Raw genomic sequence first — 13,736 nt, 5'->3', positions numbered from 1 at the left:
TCCGTATACTGCGAATATTTTATTATTCGCAGTATACGGAACACGATGGAAGAGCTGAGGCCTTTTGCAATATGTGCCATGCGTAGATCTTTAGGTGCCTAAATAGTATTTGAATGACGCTTTCCCCATATTGATACATTTTGCATGAAACCACCGTTGACACTCCACGCACAATATGGCGTCTTGATTACTTCGAACGTTGCATAACCATTCACCGCAAGGATATTTAACAGCCTTTTCTTTAGCTGGTCCAGGGTTCGGGTGAATATCTCCTGACTTTAAGAGCAGTTGAAACGAGCTATTAGCTCCCGTATTGTGCGGTATTCTTAGTGTCGTGAACGTCCTTCGCCAAGTGTGCTTTGGAGAAGTCGAGATGACAACATCTATCGTAGACTTGATAACCGAAGCTTCGCTACCACTTACGCTTGAAAAGTGACAGAGCTTCGAATTCAGGTTGCCTTGTTGATGCGGATCCAAAGCCAGACATAAAACCAGGAGGACAGAGCCAAGGCAAGTCCAAAAGGAATTAAACTTTACGGAACCAAACTTCCCGTGCACCGCCATGTTGATCAACGACGTTTTGCAACGTTTTTGTTTTGCGACGTTTTGCCCTATTTAAAGGTTTGCCCTATTCAAAGGTTGACACGGTTATTACATTTAGAGTTAAGTTGTATTACATTTACGGTTGGTAAATTTATTACATTTAGCGTTAAAATGTATTACATTTACGGTTGGTATTACATTTAGCGTTGTTATTACATTTAGCGGTGATACACGCTGCAGCCATTTTGCTAGGCGAGATAAAGGCAAGCGAAAGAACGTAATTAGCGAAACAAACAGCTGACAGAAAGAACAACGAATGCAAAATGTTCAAAGGGGTTTTGTTCCGTCCTCATTTACATTACGTAATGTTTAAAAAACGAGCAGCAGTGTTTTATCGGGTTTAAAAACACGAGGCGTAGCCGTAGACGTTTTATCGGTGTTTTGATAGGCTGTTAGGCTCATGAATTGTTAATGATTTTTTGTAATCTACTTTAAAAATTGGCTGCTGATTTGTTAGTACTGAAAGAAGTATGTAAATTAAGCCCCAAATGCGGAGCATACCAAAAGAGAATAACGCAAAAATTTATTTTCATCCCATTTACAGTCGACTCTCCGTGAAAATCATGCAATCTCGTTACCTTATTGCTGCCTTTCTAAGTCTGGAAAGTTGCATATTACTCGTATACATTTTCTCGAACGTGAACAAGCTGGTAAATCCACACGTACAGCCAAATATCAAACTAGGAAAGATACCTAAAAGGAGTACAGAGAATGTCAGTGCACTCACGTTTACAACGCCATTCATTTACCTTACACAGACGGAAAAATGTATTCCTTTAAGAATACTGGAATCGATTGGAACCAGAGACACCTGTAATTGCGATGTTACAGCTCTTAGTTATCAAGCAGAGTGTACAGAATTATCTTCAGTCAATGTAGCCTACCTATTCGAGCGAGGCAGTACTTGGAATTCTGGTCGAAATGCTCTCTACCATGCTGCAGTGAACAGAACACCAGGCTACCATTACTACATATTTATGGATGATGATGTGAAATTTACGTTTAACGAGTTCACACCGCCTGAATTGAAGAAGAAGCTGCCACTGCAATCATTTCAGCAATGGCTTTTACATTACGAGCCTGTAGTGGATGTTCTAGATTATCTTCACTATCACGGTGCAGTGTGGACTTTCAAGCGAAGGAAGGTGTTATGCGGCATTCGAAATGACACATCTTTATCTCTGCCTGTGGTGTGGTATGATGCCGCTTTCAACGCTTTTCACTACAAGGCTGTCGCTGAAATTTTACCATATGACACACAATACGATGCTACGAATTGGACATTGTCCCAATGTGTCGTCATTGCGCTCGTTGAACTGAAATTCAGAGGCCAAGCTTTGCTATACGTACCAGCAAGCGTTCGAAACGCTAAACATCGCCCATATCCTCGTCATAGGCGCATCTCTTTTGATGAAGCTTTTCGAACTTGTATAGAGCAAGTCGAACGGGATGCACCTACAGTTTATCAAAACCGCTCTCTGTTTAAGGAGTTCAAGGCGAAATTAACGGAGCATACCGTACTCTCATCAACATACTGCATGAAGGTGACTCCACAGCTCCCTATTATGCCGTACGCACATTTCAACCGAACGTCAGGATAAAAGGACAGAACGGCAGGAGGTGCCTAGAGTATATATAAAAAAAAAGGTTTTTACTTTTAATAAATTAGATCAAATCCTCATGAATATTTTGAGCCGTTAAACCAGGAAAAAAAAAAAACACTATGTCGGAAGGAAATGCTCACGAACACTTGATTTAGAATTTAACTCTCTTTGTACTAATTACTTGTGGCTGTCTACCAAGATATAAAGTTTGCAAGTAACGGAATAAGGATTTTATTAGGCTGCGACTGCGGACCAATTTTTCGATACAGTGATTAGTAGTATTTTCGCATTTCTTCCTATCGTAAATTTTAGGGGGTTACAGAAAACGAGTTCCATAATTTCCGGCCGATTACCCGCGGGTAATGCGTTAATTTTCCAGTAAACCGCGGTTGCTGCGGGTAATAGGAAGGTGGGGGTAATGTGATAATTTTTAAATCCCAGGTAAGTATTCAACAGATTGAAACAGGTATAAATGAGGATAATTAAACCAACACTTCCCTCAAATCTGTGTGTTGCTAGGTTTGCAGATTCAATCTTAAAAATGATGCTTTCTTTGCCTTAGTCTTTGTAAAACCGCTCGATGAAAGCCGAAGCAAATTGAATGAAAAGCAATAATCTTTCCCTTCGACCATGTCACAACTTGTCACCGAAATGGAAGTAAATGAGAAAGAATTTCTCACTTTAACACATCCTTTTCATTTTTAAGAAAGAGTTTATCGTGAGACACTATTCAATGCTAAGAAGTAACAAGACGCGATGTGTTTATTTTGTGATGCCTTTATTTTTACCCTTCAAAACAAATCTTTTACGATCTTGTTTAAATAATTTCAAACCTTTAGTAATTAATTAAACCGATGCTTCCTTAAGACTTGTGTTGCCTTGGTTGTTACCGTAATTCAACCTGAAAACGCTTCCTATTCAAAATTTGTGTGATGTTTTATTCTAGTGCTTGTAAAAGCACTCAATGAAAGCCGATGGAAATTGAATGAAAAACAAATCAATAGTGTGGAAGATTTTAAAAGTGATTTCAAATCTTTACTACTGTATGTCACTGCTTTTTTCTTCGCTGGCGACAGCTATTCTTAGAATTATTTTCATAGAGTTATGTCGTAGAGTTAGAGTTAAGTTTCAAAAATCCTGAATTCAAGATTTTGGCAGTCCAAAATTTTGAATTCTGGATTTTGGAAGTCGCTAACTCTAACTCTAAGTCATAACTCTACTGAAATAACTCTATTGATAGTTAACCTCTTCTTCGTTTAATTTAAAAGCATTTCTAACGTGCTCTCCTTTCAATTTTGTATATGAAAGATTGAAAGCATTTACTGTGAAAGCACGGTTAAAGCTACGAAACAAGATGCCGACGTATTTCACGGCACCGCATAATTATTTAGAACCTGACTGTCGGCACGCGTTGAAACAAATTAAAACACTAACTGCAGTGAAAAATTTCCTGGATTGTTCAGCGCATCAGTGAAATGTTCCTAGCTACCCCTGGCTTGAGTCATAGAGCATTTTTCCGTTTTAAGCGACTTCTTAGGCCCGGTCTTTTGCCCCTGGTATGCCTAACCACCACCCCATCAGGTATTTTTAACACTCACCCCCACTTTCTCTCAACCTATCAAAATGGCGCTCAATGATTAATCGTAAAGATGTTGGCCTTCAACTCGTATTCTATCGAGTCTTAGCGTTAATACATTGGATATTTAGGTCGTTTTAACAAGACAAACCAGAAATGACTAAGAAGAGTGTTTCAGGCTGCATTGTTAATAGCCAATTCTTAGCCGAAAATGCTGTCGATCTACTGCTTTGTAAACAAAAACATGAAATATTCATCGCTCCAAGTTTGAGTTATTGTCCCAGTAATACAGTAGCATGATTTTCTTCGGTTTTGGGGTGCGGGTAATAGGCCAGTGCAGGTAATCTTTTTTTTCCCCTTGCGACCGCGGGTAATCTGCCGTGCTGGTAAACGTCCGGAAATTACGGTAGCTCTGGCTGCCGATGAAGTTTGCCATAAGGGCCACCCTAACTTCGTGTTAGCTTTTTGGTGCCATCCCTTTAAATATTGCATAACGAGCCAAAGATAACCGGAAGTGAAAATAGGTAGACTTTTAGGCTACATGTGTGGTAAACAACAGTACAAAGGTATGAACTGGTCGAGTAGATGAATTAATGATAGGTATGAACAAAGCTGAAAACGTACATGTGTATATATAGTAGTTTGTACTCCACATGATTGCTGCAAGGAAGTGATATCAACAGTCAACATCATCCGCGAGGTCATTATTTGAAACACTGAAACAGGTCTTGCAACTTGATACAGCGTTCTCTGCAGCGAACCTATCAGAAACACTATGATCAACGTGAACGAGCATTTTTCCGAATGCTCCTATTGTCGCTTACTTGAAGGACAAATTACTCAAGGATTTTTTAGTCAGAGCTTCAATTCCTCCTCAAACTTGAAACCACCTAAACCTAGCAAATCCTAAGAACACAGTGGTTTCCTACCCGCGACAAAGCATTTCTAACACCCTGACGCTCTTAAATCCCAAAATAGAAAGATCACGAGCTCTCGGACCACCTCAAGTCGGAGCCCTACTTTTCTCTCCTTTAAAAACTAATCGGAGTTATATATGGTAAGGAGGGTGACAATATCACAACTACTTTATTCACAAAATTACACCGCCACCGTCCTAATCAGAACTCCTCCATCTTGATTCACAATTTCAGTTACTTTAAGGTCTCAGTAAAGGTAAATTTTGGCGTGTCGCTCATATTTCTTGTTTTTGCAATTCTTAAATCGGTGGACTATGAAGTATATAGATTTTTCTCATTTGCATTAAATTCGGCAATGTAAAATTGCGAGGTTTAAACGGGCCTTAAGTCGCTTTTCTTTCATTCCCGCAATTATCTCCGTGCGAAAAATGATTGACTGACGTAAATGTCATCACACGTGAAAGGATTGGGTGTCAATTGACAGCTTAGCACGTGCCCGAACGGTGATTGGTTCAGCATAATTTGCTTTCAAGTAGGGGACGGAGTTATTCAGCAGACCGTAAACTGCACGCGAGCTTGATTTTCTAGGGCTTTCTTTTGACGCCAAAATTACAACTTCAGACCTCCTGTCCCGACGAGTTTTAAGATATTGCTTCCAAAATTTCAGTTCGAGTGGATAATTACGGAAGCCTGTAGTCGACACGCGAGATATTTCTGGGTGGATTAAAAATAAAATAAAATAAAATAAAATAAATATGTGAATGCGAGAGAACAAACCAGAAAATACAACATAACAAACTAGAAAATGCGAGACAAAAAAACTCGAAAACGCGAGATAAGAAAATAGAAAACGCGAAAAAACAAACTAGAAAGTGCGAGATAACAAAATCAAAATGCGAGATAAGAAACTAGAAAATGCGAGATAACAAAGTCGAAAATGCGAAACAGAAAATGTGACACAACAAACTAGAAAATGCGAGATAAAGAAATTCAAAGGTTTTCTTTAAACAAAGAAGCTGGGATCGAGGAGTGGGGAACTGTTAATCCGCCTATAATAGAAATTTTGAAAACGGGGAATTCGAATGTCGAAAAAGGAGGCCAATGGAAATTTTATTAAAGGTGTGACAATCTCAGGAACTGAGTTTAATTACAGCTTAAATGTGCAATACACAGATCATCTTAAGCAAACTTTCCAAATGCGTACTTAAAATTCACGCTTTAACCCACTGTCGCTTTTAAAACTGTGCAACAGTGCAGCCGGTAAGCAAGATGGAGAAATAACTTTGTAGTCGGCTTGCCTAGCCTGTCGATTTTTCCCCTGGCTGCTGCCTTAGAGCCTGTTTTAGGGTAGCAACAGTGAAAAGCTTAAAGATAACTTTTGCGTCGAAAATACTTATCTTTTAGGTTAAAATACATTCAGTGGAAACTGGCATTTTACTGATTTGTGATGTGATCGCAATAATTTATCTTTTGCGGTTTTGCGATGCTGACCACGATCCATAGGCAGTTTGATAGGTAGAGAAGCTTGCTGAATCGGGAGTCAACGAATAGAAACGCTTGCACAGGAAAACGAAATGACATGTGCGGATTACACGGAGTCAATTCGCACCACTTTTAATAGACGTTCTTTAAATACATGTGTCATCTTCATTCCATCTCGGCTCGTCTAGTTAATTCGCCCAACGAACAAACCTCATAATCAATGATTACTCCCAGATTTACCGTATTTTGCCGCGTATGTTTAAGTGATGAATGCTCAGGATTCCGTTAAATGTGAGTATACCGAGCTAGTAGCCAAAACACGGGGCCGGGGCCGGGGTCGGGGCCGGGGTCGGGGTCGGGGTTGGGGTCGGGGTCGACCTTCACGGCTACATATGATTGCGTTTTGCCCAAAACACCCTAAGTGAGGCCAAAATCCGAAATTTATACCTCCAAGCGAGACGACGAGCATCCCTCCCCTTTTTACATGGGACCCTCCCTCCCCAAGCAACGCCCTTCCATATCGCGACGTTGCACCAAAGAGCAACAAAGACGTTGCACCAAATTCGTCGATGTCCCTAATTCATCTTGTTTGCCCAGGGAATTGTTGTCATCTGCACTGACTTCGTCACTACTTTCATCAAATTCTTGCTGGCCTTCATCATAGCCACTAGCGTCCTCACTCATTTCATGCTCGTTCAGATCTTCATGGGGTCCTTCATCTTCATCCACTCCGCACCAACTCGGGCATCATTCCATACGCTTGATCTCCTACCGTGACATTTAGTTTGTCACGCTTTCCTCTCAATAACTTTGGCGTATCGCGGCTATAAAGTGTTTTCATGCGACATCTCCGGGAATTGAGCTCTATTATCACTAAAACGTTTTCTTTTGTTTCGGAGGAAAAACAAGGTTACTGATCACGTGAGTCAAAACTGACATCTTGTCCCCTGTGGGACCTTACATTCTATTTATCAGGCCCTAGTACAACCTCATTTCAACTACTGCAATATTGTTTGGGGAAACTGTTGAGTAACTTTGCAGGACAAACTGCGAAAACTACAAAACAGAGCAGCCAGTGTCTTGACCTAGTCTCTCAAAGGCAAACTGAAAGAGCAACAATGGTATTTAAGTCCCTACAGGGACTAGCACCTGAGTATCTCTGCTCGAAATTTGTCCATCGCGATCCTGGTAATTGTTTGAGATGCTCCGTGAATAAGGTAAATGTTCCGCAACCGCGCACAAACTACTACAGAAAACAGCTTTAGCTACAGTGGCGCAGTTTTGTGGAACAGTTTGCCATTCGAACTAAGGAAAGCAGCGTCCCTCAGTCAATTCAAATGACTGATTAAAGAGGTTATCTAAGCCATTATTCCAAACACGGCATTCATGGAAAGCAGCTTTTATTGTATGATATTGAGTAAGATAGTTAATGTAGTTTACATAGTTTTATATATAGTTGGTTTTAAATTTTTAATTGTACATATGGTTTTTATATTGCTGATGAATTGTACCGTGGTTAAATAACGATTAAATAAATAAATAAATAAATAAATAAATAAATAAATAAATAACCCTCTATTCGAGATCAATTGCCGTTCAAATCTAAGAGAAACCGGAACCCAAATAGGACAAAATAGAACAATAAATGTTGCCAGCAAGTAATTTGCATTCGAAGACGATTCTCCAAACACCTGGTTCCAATGCAGCTCACACGCAAATTTTCGAGGATACTCACTGAGTGTCAATGCAAGACATTTGGGCAGATTTAAAACGCTAAAGCGACGATCCGCATGTTGTAATAATAAAGACCAGGCATCGACTTAAATTGATGATTGGTGAACGCAAGGGGAAACCAACAGCTTCAAATCGCTCGACTGAGATAATTAGAACCAGGCTCTGAATAGACACGGCGACAGAGAAGCTTGGTAATTATAATAGGCTCTTTATTTTGCACACAGTATCGCCCGAGCGGCCACCAAAGATCCACAAGTTCGGCTTGAACGCGAGCGCTACTTCAATGCCCACGAATATCATAACAAGAAGGTCTGACATGGCCATGTTGACAATGAAGAAAATTGATCGGCTTTCTCATGGTCTTTATCTTGTATACTATTAACCCAATACTACCATTTCCAACCACTGAAACAACGAAGAAGTGAGCGTAAGCAGAGATCACTAGCTGCAATTCTTGCCGTTGCAGAAGTCATTAGTTTGGAACAAAACGACCTAATCTATCAAAAGAAGTTCTGACTACCGGTCCTTCCCGGTCATGTAGCCACATCTTTAAATTTAAATGTCTTGTTTTACAGGTTCACGTCACTCTGGCCGTTTTTGCTTTGTCCCTGATTGCATGTGGAATCTATTTTAAGGAGATTAAGTTTACAAACGAACATCACCTTAAAAGATGATCCTTATTCTGAACTTCTACAGAAAAAAATAAATTGAAAAAATAAAAAAAGAAAAAAGAATAAGAAGAACAAGTGATTTTCATACGATGACCGAAAAGTCACAAATCGTACTTTTCGTCTTTTTAAAACGGAAGTCGAATGTAATCATTCTTTCACGGAACTTTTAATTTGTCATGATAACGAATTTGCGATCAATGCTAGGCATGCTAGGAGGGAATGCCAAAAATTATGTCAAATTTGCAATCGATATTATGAAATTAACAATGCCGTACTGATTATGTCAAATTATTATTCCGCTATTACGCCATTCAATACTTGGTCTAGAGAACACACAAAACATGACAGCAAAAACGGACGGAACGGGAGGTTTTCAATAAAGGAAATTGTTTACAACGTGTGTAAAGCCGGAGAATTTAGCTTGTCATCGCTTGTCACTCATCTATTCCTGTGTCCAGTCAAATAAAGGACAATTGAAGGATTTCGTCATTTGCACGCGCCTTAATATGCAATGGATACATTTCTCAGTCAATGCAGGAAGAAGCCAACATACTAGAAAATGGCGAAATTGAGGAATAATAAATCCCTTAGTAAAAAGGTTTAACATATAATACCCGCAGACATTTTGCTCCTTGCTCGTATTTTTATCCGCGCGTAGTATGAAAGAGTGAATCAGATAAGAGTGTTTTTCTATCACTTATCACAACATGAAGTATCAATTTTAGCTACAATTGTAGCTGCTATTTGCTATTAACAAAAGTTCAGTTTTATCATTGTTAACCATTAATCTATCTTTTATCCCCCATCTATTCATAGTGCTAATAGCTTTATTTTTTTTTTGCTGCAAACGTCATGCTAAGGCCAAGTTCAGATGGAAAGAATCTTTTATACAATTTAGTCTGAAAGATACAATCTTTTTTCAATCTGATGGAAAATTCGTTAGCAGGAGTATTATAGAAGCAGGAGAGGGGTGCGTATCAAGGCATCGTAGGTTCTCTGTGGGCATGAAAGCTGCGCAAGCCCACTTGAGTAGTTTCCGAGCACATAAATATACGTTCAGTGTGCCTGATTCATTTAATTGGATCTCGTAGTAAAGTTTTCTATTGCTTTGTCGTCGCTTTATCTTCGCGGTTTCTCTAAGTATTTCGTATCATTTCGTCTCACTCTTATCAATCATTTCCCTTAGCTCATTCAATTTCTGTTGCTATTTAGTTCTTTAGTTTGTAAGTTTAGTTCAGCCGTAGAGGTAAGCATATTTATCTTCTTACTTCGTTGCTTTCACTGTGTCGTTATTATTTAGATTTAATTAATCATCAACTTTCTGTCTACCTATATATGACAGTGCCAGGCTTCGGTTCGGTTCGATGGCGATAACGACGAGGATGAAAATAAGAAAGGAAATGTGAATGCTAATGCTAATGACAATGATAATGATGATGACAATAACGTTTCGTGATGAACCGTTAGGAAAATGCGACTTAATAGATTGGTGTGAAAAAATGATTTAAATTTATTCACCTTGCATAATTAAAATTGATCATAAAATTGGTGGGTTTTACTCGTTGGATTGCTTCAGGAGCTTATCAAAGGGAGACTCTATATCTTCACTAATTCCTCGAGTAAACCCTTTCCCTGTTTTGATTGGCTTTTACGAAAGAGGACTCGCTGAATCTCCCCAGGGAGGCGTTACATAAACAAATCTACTCGGGAATGGGTTGACAAAGCCAAATATGGCAGATAGAATTTCCCCTTCATGAGTTCAGCCTAGTTACGTGTTATAAAAATTCTACGAAAGAGGATAAACAAATGTCAGTACTCGTGAAAGAGTTGACAAGGTTACCTGTTTTAACAATTCCAATGCATCTTTTAAGTGCTTCGGTCGTAATGGCCAACTTCAACGGTTTGATTATTGGCACAAAATTCAAAGTGAATGCAATAAATCAACTGCAGATTATATTTTTCAATCTCCGGCAGGAAATTATCTTAAGGAAACACTATTTAGTTAAATTATTCAACCTGGAAGCTGCAATAGGAGCTATTAGTTTATACTAAAACTGTGGATATCGATGAAGGCACGCAATGATTGGCTACCCAAACTCTAAACATCCTTTGCGCACCTCAAAGCGCCGGATTTGCGCCCGAAAATATTGTTATCGTTGCAGAAATAAATGAGTTACATCTATCTTTTTGTGCTATCTTATCTCACTGTTTTAATACATTTACTTGGCTGCGGCTAGACTCGGTAAATATCCACCTCCACCTCCACTTCGGTGAATAGTTGTCAATCAAATAACAACTCAACTTAACGAACTAATAATGAATTATAGATAGCATGAGGAGGTTTCATTTTCCTTCTTTTTCCATGGTTGCTGCTGCATTACTGCTTCTAACATCCAGTATTTTGTCTTTACATTCAGTGTTCTTGAAAAAAATGCCTCATATGCTTTCTTTTAATTGGTAGGGAGATCTGGATTAAGATCTCGAGGCTTTCCGAATGTTCCGAACCCACTTGAAAGACTGCAATGGATGAATTTATTCCAAGGAAACCCGGTTTCGGATGTTTATCAGGATATCAAAGTCATACGATCTCTTAAAATCCGGAACTAACCACCCGTGAAAAGATTCTCGTCCAGTTCACAACTGTGTCTGTAATTTGCCTTGAATTAACGTAACCAAATTATTTTGCTGTAGCGGTACGTCTGAGGGCCAACAGAAGTCATACCCATCAGCATTCGAAATGTTCAATTGTTTTTGTTAAAAGGGCTGTGCGACAGTAGTGCAGTTCATAATGTGTCGTTTTACTATTTACTCGCCACTTCTCGCTATACAACTTAACGTTAACTCAGAAATTACTTTTAAACAACACAAACCAAGCTTTGTGACGAAAAAATGTCTGTCGAGCATACACAATTAAAGTTACCAACAACAGAGATCAACTTTGAAATACCGTTGGGCTGAACAGTTTTCGAAAAACCTCAATCACAATCCATTTTAATCTTTTTCCAATTTTGCATTTGCTGTTTTATTCAAACCTTCCTCCAATGTTCTAAGTGAGTTATTTTAATGCTTTGCTTCATTTGGCCAGGTGCCAGTTTCCCCCAGTCGCTGATTTTAGCCAAAAATCCTGACATAGCCCCTTTAATTCACTGGAGCTTTGTGAAAACACTTCAAAATCTCTTTGACACTCGTGCGATAATTCCTGCTAAAACTGAAGCAAATGCAAGGGTTAATAGCACTCTTTGACACCAACATGATGTTAACGGTTACCCAGAAGACGAAAAACCCACATGGCAAACCAACATCAAATGCTAGCAATAGGGCACAGGTGCTCCAAGGAATCCAACACAGAAAAAAGGCTGCTACAATAGCAAATGACATCTTCAAAACATTCTTGTTTCTTTTCAATCTTTTCTTTTGGGCCGGGAGAGAATATTCGCCTGGTCTCTCCTTTGACTGGAGCTTGCAAATAATGATGGAATAAAGAGAGCTTATCAAGACGATTGGGAGATAAAACAGGACAACAAATGTTGCCAGCAAGTAATTTGCATACGAGGATGATTCTCCAAACATCTGATTCCACTTCAGCTCGCACTTGAAATCTTCAGGATGTTCACTTCGTTTGAAGGCAAGGCATTTGGGCGAGTTTATCGCTAAAGCGACGATCCATGTAGCAATAATGAAGACCAAGCATCGACTTAAATTGATGATTGGTGAACGCAAGGGGAAAACAACAGCTTCAAATCGATCTATTGAGATTAGAACGTGGCTTTGAATAGACACTGCAACAGAGAAGCTTGGTAATAGGTCTTTTATTTTACACATTGTATCGCCCGAGATCCCGCGAAAGATCCACGAGTTGGGCTTGAATGCGAGCACTATTTCAATGCCCACGGATATCAGAAAGAGAAGGTCTGAAATGGCCATGTTGACTATGAAAAGATTGATGGGCTTTCTCATGGTCTTTCTCTTGTACACTATTAACCCAATAAAAACATTCCCAACCGTTGAAACAATGAAGGTAACACAGTAAGCCAAGATAACTCCAATTCGTGCTGGTGCAGGAGTCAATGGATCGAAGCAGGCTGAACTGTTGGTTGTCGTGTTCATCCTCGATCAGTTGGCCTCAGTTTTGATTAACCTTGATCATCAGACTCTGACTTCTGTCACAAAGTTAACTGCTTACCTCTTTCTCCTTTTTATTTCTCTTTATGAGAGTCATCGACAGCAAGAAGAACAAGGCTGGGGATCTGTTATGGTCCGCTTTCAAGGAGCACAGACGGAGTTTGTTTTCCGATATATAAAAAAAAAAGCTTAACCCTTTATGTCTGGTTGCGCCATAATGAGAAGACTAACGACATCTTTTTTCTAACGGAGCTTCTATGATAAAAAACCGCATGAACTGGTGGTTATTACTCATTTTAAGTAAATCGAGCGTTTGCCGAGCAGGCGTTTCGTACGATCGAGTTTATAAATTGTCACCGAACAGCGAAATTTCTTGACTCCATTCCTCGCTTCGGTCCGTTGAATAACAGAATTCTTTCAGCCTTGTAGGTTTGATTTTTTTATGACACTTCAGAAGTATAAATTTGAGATTGGCTATGAATTTGATTGCTGTGAATGCATCACGTGCATGCAAGATGTTTTTTATGACAAAGATGATTTATTAATTAAATATCGGTACTGTTGTTTTAATATGCTTCCTTACCAAAACTACTTCAATAGGAAAAAAAAAAGAAGAGATGTCATTCTGTCGTTATAACCTCGGAAAAGAACAATTCTGTCCAATTACAGTTGTGAAGGGTGTGAATTATTGAGTACATTCTTTTCAAAATATCCGGACTCGAATGTTGTTTTTAGTGCCAAAAATTATATTTCTTTTGGTTACTACTTTCTGTATGGGAGTTTCAAATTAAATGTCGATCTCCTAGCTTGTTAACAATATCTTGTTTTTTACACGGCCAAAGAGATTTTGTTACGAGACTTGCAACTGACCACTTTCGATATTTTAAAATTCAGCTCGTTGACAGTGAGGCTTAGAGGACAAAAACAAAAGAAACGAATAAACATGTCCATTCAGTTCCCTTTGTTTGTGTCCTCTAGGCCTCGCTCTATTAGTTTATAATTGTGTAAGCCTCTTGCCCGTTTGGTA

At 39.1% G+C, this 13,736-nt stretch overlaps 1 protein-coding gene across 1 annotated transcript; it reads right to left on the bottom strand.

Moving 5' to 3' along the window:
- Positions 1-11,725: 11,725 nt before the first annotated feature.
- On the bottom strand, positions 11,726-12,694 carry LOC137996070 (QRFP-like peptide receptor). Its single transcript, XM_068841507.1, has one exon. The coding sequence runs from the start codon at positions 12,692-12,694 to the stop codon at positions 11,726-11,728; it is 969 nt and encodes a 322-aa protein (XP_068697608.1).
- Between the last annotated feature and the right edge of the window lie 1,042 nt (positions 12,695-13,736).

This window comes from Montipora foliosa, chromosome 3 (assembly GCF_036669935.1).
Source record: "Montipora foliosa isolate CH-2021 chromosome 3, ASM3666993v2, whole genome shotgun sequence".
Lineage (NCBI taxonomy): Eukaryota > Metazoa > Cnidaria > Anthozoa > Scleractinia > Acroporidae > Montipora > Montipora foliosa.
Note: the sequence above shows the minus strand (reverse complement) of the source record. Positions and strands in the feature narration are given on the sequence as shown.